Source organism: Rosa chinensis, chromosome 1, assembly GCF_002994745.2.
Source record: "Rosa chinensis cultivar Old Blush chromosome 1, RchiOBHm-V2, whole genome shotgun sequence".
NCBI classification, from domain to species: domain Eukaryota; kingdom Viridiplantae; phylum Streptophyta; class Magnoliopsida; order Rosales; family Rosaceae; genus Rosa; species Rosa chinensis.
Window position 1 is genome coordinate 59283126 of NC_037088.1, and position 8186 is coordinate 59291311.

General features: G+C 39.9%; 1 protein-coding gene across 1 annotated transcript; it reads left to right on the forward strand.

Annotated features, from left to right (window-relative positions):
* The first annotated feature begins 3775 nt into the window (after positions 1-3775).
* Positions 3776-5036, forward strand: LOC112182923 (leucine-rich repeat extensin-like protein 1). The gene has a single exon (XM_024321484.2). It carries the CDS (start codon positions 3865-3867, stop codon positions 4822-4824), a length of 960 nt encoding a protein of 319 aa, XP_024177252.1. The 5' UTR covers positions 3776-3864; the 3' UTR covers positions 4825-5036.
* The last annotated feature ends 3150 nt before the right edge of the window (positions 5037-8186 follow it).

The window sequence follows — 8186 nt, forward strand, 5'->3', positions numbered from 1 at the left end:
ACTATCTATTTTTGCTCCTTAGTTATTTTGGAGAGCATGTTTATCTTTTTATATATTTTAGTTATTGCACCAGACTCCTAAGTAGCTCTCTATTATAACTTTAGCTATCTCGCTCTAAATATAGAGAGCGAGATGATGCTCACTATAATTTAAAACATTCCTATTGAGTTATTTTATATAACATATAAATATATTTAAACTATTTAATCTTCATTTAAAAAATAATATAAATTCAAAACTAACTAGAATAGAGAGCACTGATACATATGTATTTCTAAAATAGCTAGCCAAAATGACTTTTTAGCTACTTTAGCTAAAATTTAACTAAAAAATAACTAGCATGGCTAAATATGCTCTACGCATATTTATCAATATTCAATCTCAAGATATCCATATTTGTGATTGTGTATTGAACTAAATCCATAATTGAATTAATCCTCTTGTTCTTTATTGATTTACAGAGAACAAGTTTCTGGTAACTTCATCATTTTTTTTCTAAATTCACATGAATATTTGCACATGTGCAGATATACGATGGACATGAACAACAATAACGCAAGTGGTTACTGGATGAGAGCCTTGAAGAAGAACAAGAGGGCACATGAAGAAGAGGAGTTTGATCTTTTTTTTTTTTTTTTTTTAGGGGCAAGACGACAGTAGAGCCTTTACACACCCACCTTGAGATGACAAAGAGCCGGGAACTTCTGGCGGCATAAAGACGTCGGAAAATTCCTATGCCAGAGCATCGGTGAACTGGGTCAGGATCCCTCTACCAATGTCCAATGAGAGGAAAGAAGGGCGATTTGGGCTTGTGAAAAGCGATGGGCCTGGGTTGATAGAGGAAGGCTATATATATGTTACGATGCAAATGATTAGGTGACCAAAGTCAACTTGAGGCTCGAACTGCATTTCTTAACAATTTCTAAACAAAATTCTAGGTTTTTTTTTTTTTTTTTCAGCTAAGTTTTTGTCGTTAGAATGTTCTGATGAAAGTACCTAAGTTTTTGCTTCTTAATTTAAATTTACAATGATCAACTTCCAATGAAAATACAGTATTATTCAGTGACAAGACTTACCCCGCATTTCACCATGAAATCTGAAGTCTGAAATGGTCATGACTCATGCGTGGACCACCTTAGGAGAAATCCTACAAAAAATTTGGTAAAATTACCCTTAAAAATGGACTACCCAACCCTGCAATTCAACTTTATTATCAACGACCACTCAAACTCTCAAGAGCCTACGTGCTCTTCTCCACAATTCAACTCCCACCAAGTAAATAACAAGAAAATCTTAAACACCAATCTCGTATCTTAATTGTAATACAACTTAAATTTGGCGATCAGAGCAAACTAGACCAATAACTGGAATAAAGTGCAAGTAGATAAAGATATAGCCTACAATGCCTCAGAAGCTTCATACCAGAGACCCGCTGCAGAAACCCCTTGCTAAACTTCAAGCAACAACACTCCGTTGCAGAAACCCCTTGCTAAACTTCAAGCAACAACACTCCCAATGAGTCTCTTTCGAGCACTTGCATCAAATCACTTGTACGGCAGCAGACCACATAACGTTGGCGAGGCCAGAGACCAACGACCTCGACTTCCAGGCGCCGCCAACCGAGCGTGATTTCACTGAATTTGAAATTCAGCCGTAGGAACGCCTGTGGCTCGTTTTAGGGGTGACTCATAGAATAAATATTTGACAGTTGTGGATTGAAAATAAATGACTTCTTATTAATAAATAAATAAATAAAACATATAAAACACAAAATTTGGGTTTATCGAGCGAATAAAAGAATAATAATAACAAAGTTAGGGTTTTTTCTCATTGGTATTCAGGCCTTGCACTTCTCATGTGTTTAGGAATTGTCCTAGAGAGTTCGGAGTTTCTATCCTATATAAACTCCACCAATATGCAAGCCTTAGATATTCACTTTCTTCACAATCATCCCCCGAGTTATTTTCCTCTATATTCACATAAACCTAGTCAGCAACCATGGAGAGGAGGACGAAGATGGCGATGGATATCAGGAGGAGGTTACCACATGGAGGCTACAACACTAGAAGTACAACTCCTTATTGGATGAGAGACCTTCAGAACAAAAGAGCACAACCAGAAGAAGACTTTGATCTCGGTTTGTCTTTCACCATTCACGGTGGCGATGGAATCGACCCCCCGAGTCGGAGCACCTTCTCGGAGCGGACATACTTCTTGGTGTGGTGGCTAGAACCTGGGAAAGAAAACTGGGCCCCTTTCCCGGCGCCCGGGAAACCTATTGATCCTGCATGGGACAGAATTTGGACTCAGCGATTCGACAGACATGTATGGCCTGGCTTTATATATGTGGAAGTTATGAGGAGGCGAGATAAGTGGGCAGCCGGAACTTCCAGTGGCATAGCGACGGTGATTGAGAAAGGGAGGGAGAAAGTGGTGGCGCCGGAAACTCCCGGCGCGGTGGTGTACGGCATAGAGTCAGTTAGCCGGGCAAAGATCCCTCTCCCCAAGCCTGGTAAGAAAAGGTCAGGAAGGTTTGGGCTTGTGCAGAATGATGGGCCTCGGTTGATTGGACAAGGACATATTTCTGTCACTGTGGAACTTGTTAAATTACCAAGTTAACTTGAGGATCCAGCTTTCATGAAATTGAGTCTCAAATGGAAATTTTTTTTATATATATGTATTTTTGGATTTATAGATTTTGCTTCCACAGTTTCTTTGCTCAATTAGATGAAATTGTTGTGGTCAGAATTTATCAGCAACTCTTTCATACAATGTCATACAGCTGCTCATATATATGCTCAATTTCGAACTTGTTTGATGATACATTGGAGTTTTTGATTTCTGGAGTTTTTTGCGGTTGAATTATTTTCGTGCCCTACTCCTCCCTAGAAAATGAAAATGGAGGAGTCAGTTTATTAAATTCTTTTGATAAGGATATATTGTTTGGTGTCGTCTACATTCATAACTCCAGTTAGGAGTACTGTACAGATGCATGTTGGATGTAATTATGTAATGCAGCTTATTTACTCTATTAATGAGATTATATTCAGTGCACAAACCCTAAGTATGTACATGTTACATGCCTCTGGCTATATTCAAAGTTTAGCTTTCCCATCTCGGCAAGACTCTTAAGTTGATTAAAACACAAAAATTGAAATAATAATTTAACACATAAAATTTATATTTTGGAGGATTCAAGCAAACTCTTAGATGAGAATTTTCACGTAAACTAGTTATATATATAAGCTTCGGTGTTAAATAAGAGACTGTTGATTATATTGCTAAACTTTTCAATAGGCAAAACAGTGGCGGTTCGATATTGGAGAACATGAAGAAATCTGGATTCATGAAAGTTTATAAAAATAATGATCAACAATAATATTTGGTTCGATATCGGAGAAGATGAACAAATCTGGATTCATGAAAGTTTATAAAAATAATAATCAACAATAATATTTACCAGCTCAGTTGCTGACTAAATAAATTGTATTTAATTCTTAAAAAAAATTAACCAACCCTTAGAATATATCTATAAATTCAATGATGAAGAGAATTATTATTAAATTAAGTTATTTTATTATCCACCATTAAATATTGTTGAACTTAAAATTTAATCGACAACTGAGGGGATGAACACCACCACAGTAATTGTCAATAACAAATTTTAGATCCCTTGCAAAAAGGTGAAAATCTAGGGGCAGTTTCGTCATCTGGCATCCAACTACTCCACAGCAACACGTTTCCTTGTTTTGTGCCTCGCACCCCTTTATCCCTTCTCCCCCCACCAGCACTCCTTTAATCCTTTTCCTTCCCTTTCTCTTTATTTCACGCGCTTCACCCGCGCCAGTTAGCACCACCACCACCATGGCCTCCTCTCGCCCTCCGCCGCCGAAGCCCCTCGATCTCGACCTCACGATCGTGTCCGCGAAGCACCTCAAGAACGTCAACTGGAAGAACGGCGACCTCAAGCCCTACGCCGTCTTCTGGGTCGACCCGGACCGCCGCCTCGCCACCAAATCCGACGACTCCGGCTCGACCCGACCCGTCTGGAACGAGCGCTTCACTCTCCCCCTCTCCCTCTCCCTCCACGACTCCTTCCTCACCCTCGAAATCTTCCACTCCAAACCCTCCGACACTCCCAAACCCTTAGTCGGCTCTCTCCGCCTCCCCCTCAAAGACCTACCCGACCCGGACGACCCCACCCGAATCCGATCCTTCGAGCTCATCCGCCCCTCCGGCCGCCCTCACGGTAAGATCCGCGTAAAGCTCGCCTTCCGGGAACGACCTCCCCCGCCAGATTACCATAATACCCCTCCTCCTCCTCCGAGCTATTTCTACTCCACTGCCCCTATGCCTCCACCGCCTTCCGCTCGCGACTACAGGGCGTACTCGCCGTCGCCGTACAGCTCTTCCGTGCCAGCTTCGGCTCCAACTCCGGCAGCTTCGCCTCCGCCGCCGCCGTACCACTACAGCTCCTATTCAGATCCGTATTCGAGTTACTATCCGGGGTACTACTCCAGCGCGCCGCCGCCGATGCCACCGAGGCCCTTCTTCGATCGGCCAGTGAACTACGGCGGGCCAGGTGGGCCGTCCGGTGGGCCTTCTGCGCCTCTGGAGTACTCACACTATGATCAGAAGCCAAAGAGCGGGAAGATGGGGTTGGGAACCGGATTGGCTGTGGGCGCAGTGGCCGGAGCTCTAGGTGGACTGGCATTGGAAGAAGGAATAAGGTATGAAGAAGATAAGATTGCTGACAGGGTTGAGAATGACTTGGAGCGTGAGCAGCTGCGTGACGATTACAGCAATTATCGGGCCGATTATTGATGATTGGATTGGATGGAGTTTAGGTACGCTTTAAGTACTGAAGCTCAATGATAAGTTGTGGTTTCGCAGTGTTTGTGTATATATATTTATGTGGAATTTGATGTACTGTTTGTTGCTTTGAGTGTTTGAAGTGAGACGAAAGTTTTTATGGATGCAATGTTCTATCTAAACAATAAATGCATGGTTACTGTTACCTATCTTGTTACTTATTATAATTTGGGAATGTGTTAGCCTATCGAATAGAATGATTGCGTCTCTCTTGGATTGATTTCAAGTCCTTGTTTCCATTGTTATGTGGCAAAGAGACTGTTATTTGGATTGTTAACAATAGAGGAAAGAATCCTGTTGAGTGGAGCATTAGAATGAATGTAAGATAAGGGCTTAGTGTGAACCTCTGAATAACTTGGTGTGATGCCAGCAAGGGATGATCACTTATCCTCCAACTTCAGATCTCAACTTTCAGTTTAATTGGCATATAGTCACTAAGAGCATCTACCCCTACTGCCGTGGACTACGGGAGAACAAATCATCTGCGCCTAATATTGTAAAAATTAAAAACAGTCCAAATGCAGAGAGGGTGTTGTCTCTGAGTATATAGAGTAAGAAGAAGAGGTGGGTGAAGGTTTAAGATTCTTCAATCATTTGTCATCACAAATAGGTTGCTATATCAAATAGGAAAGTTGACTGTCTGCATTCTGGTAGTACTTGAACCACTGCTAAATAGGTCTTCCTATCTTTGCTACAGGGCCTTGATTTATTTGTTCAGCTGATGGAATCGCTAAAGAGTAAGTTACGACTTAGGACTTGGGAGTAAGGGTGTGATTCTAGTTTTGTTAAGCTGGTTTACATTCAATTTGTTTCAATTGTTTGGAAGCTCTATCTTCTCTGCCATTTGGCGTTTGTATGGTGCATTTTCTGATTGCTTCTAAGTTCCTCTCCTCTAAACTATGTACATTGCAGATATGCAGTGCTGGATTGTTATGGAAAATTTGAATTCTGATCCTTCTGGTAATCCTTAGATTGAAAGCAAACAATTCTTAATTTGTATTTCTGCTTGCAAGTCAAAATGCATATTGCAGTTTGGAGTATAGCATGTATATGGATATATAGGTAGGATTTGTGGTAATGTTTGGTGCTTTTGAGTGGTTGTTTGCTGACTGAAGGAAGATAGGGGTTGGGGGTCTTAACTTGGCAGACGAAAGCATATATGTTTGATTGAAAGCAGCATAAAGGAGGGGGGGATGGCGCGCGCGCATGGTGGGATAGGGTTGGACAATTTAGATGCGAACTTAGCTTTAGATGTCGCATTTTCTTTTTATAGGTGAGAGAGCCATCAAGTTTTCTATTGGCATGACTGGTGTGTTTGAATATAGAAAGGAGAAATGAGGTGAAGTGAGAAGTTTCTGGTGGTGAATGGAGCGAGCGTAAGGTCATTTTTCTCATTACAACTGATGGGACTTGAGATGTGGCTGACGACATGTATTCTAGTAATTTACGAACCACTGTCAAATATCTCTTGAAACTTATTGATTTGCTAAGGTGATATTAAAATCAGGACAGGGTTTAATTTATTTCTAAAAGCCAAGGTTCTATGTTACTCATTGCCTAATCGGTATTTAGGTTGTCACTGGCTTTGGTACATTCCAAATCCTATCCCCCGGACTATGATAAGTCACCGTTTTATATAGACAGAACTCATCAAATATGCCTACTTGATTCAGCTTATATACATTGTTACAATTGACATTATAAGTTGTATTTCTTGATGTGCATCAATATGCATATTCTTTTCTTTCATTCAAGTGAAGTTAGCACATCATTTGGAATTTTTTTGCGTTGCTGGGTATGAGGGTTGGATTTACGTGGTTTCAAATTATGCCTCATATTATGCGCACACCAAGTGTGCGCGGTGCTGAGGCCTTGAGAAAGTAAATAAACAATGAGTCGTATAGTTTTATACTAGTAACGTTTTCTATGAATCTAGGATCTTTATTGTAAGAAATTGATAGTTATGGAGCAGTACCACATGTAAGAACTTGGTAAATGTACCTAGGATCGTGTCTTTCGGTTGGGGTCCAACCCTCACTCACATGGACAGTCATCGGAGACATGAACCTGTGTGTTTTTTCAACCTGCAAAAATAAACTGGTGTATAACTCTCTAGAAAGACCTTATCTGTGTTTTCTCTCCCCTTTCTGTTTGAGGATCGGGGGCACTTCCACCCTCCTTGGGTATCTCAAATCTGAGGCCTGATGCCTCTTTTTTCCCTGTTTTACTTGTTTTCTTCTTGTTTTCCGTCAGTTTTTTTCCTTATTTTCCTATCGTCGACTCGTTACTTCCTTATTCCATATATTATTCTCTAGTTCTGCTCGATTCGATTCTTCTGATCGTCAAGGGTTGCCTTTTTCCGTCTTTCCTCAGCCCAAGGGATCATAATCTTATTCTCATTTATACCAATGTAAAAGTTCATCACAAAAAAGACATTTCTCATCAAAATTATGTGCCAAGTTATTTTAAAACAAAATTGGCCAAGACAAATTTAAAGTTCTTTTTACCTTTATTTGATCTTTCTTTTTCTTTTTTATCCGGCGATATAATTTAATGGTTAAGACAATTCATTTCTTAAATCACTATTTAGAAGATATATCTATTTACACCATTAACAAGTAAAATAATCCATTTCACATAAATATCCAGTCCAAAAGGCAACCCCACAGACAGAAAAGATCGATCAAAACATCACAAACTCAAATCAGAGCTACATTCATAAACATACATGCTTCTTGAAATCAACATGATAAAATATTGAAATGAATAAACATAGGTGCCCTCAATCAACTCATTTTGACCATTGCAATTTGCAAGATAATCTATTCCAAAGAGTGGAGCACATAATGGAAGAGGGAACCCAATTTTCTTTCATGTTTTTTCACTTTTTGTTCCACAGCCAATATATTGTTAATACATGCATTTCCAATTTTCTGGTAGATATATTGGAAGCACAATCATGGCGTTCAATGTACTCCCAAAAGACATTGATTTCTTTTAGAAAGAATGCTCAATTGGAGTTGGAATTGGATTTCAATCACCTTTGATGTGAAATTCTTGGGTTGATGCTTGAGTAGACACCATTAATGGACAAATTCTCAATAGATTAACGGTTTTATGGCAAAAATTAAACAAAGTTGCCTTTGTCCACTCGTGGGTACGTACAAGCACAAATTCTAGCCCTCTTTCAGTGTATGTAAATGTAGGACATAATTTGCTCGTTTCTTCCTTGACTTAGATTGATTGTGACAATATTAGATCAAGATAGCTTTACAAGCGAAAGGGACAAAATAGATTACGGTGATAATACAAAG

Excerpts from the sequence above, each read along its gene's own strand:
- LOC112182923 (XM_024321484.2), top strand. The coding sequence starts at position 3,865 with ATGGCCTCCTCTCGCCCTCCGCCGCCGAAGCCCCTCGATCTCGACCTC.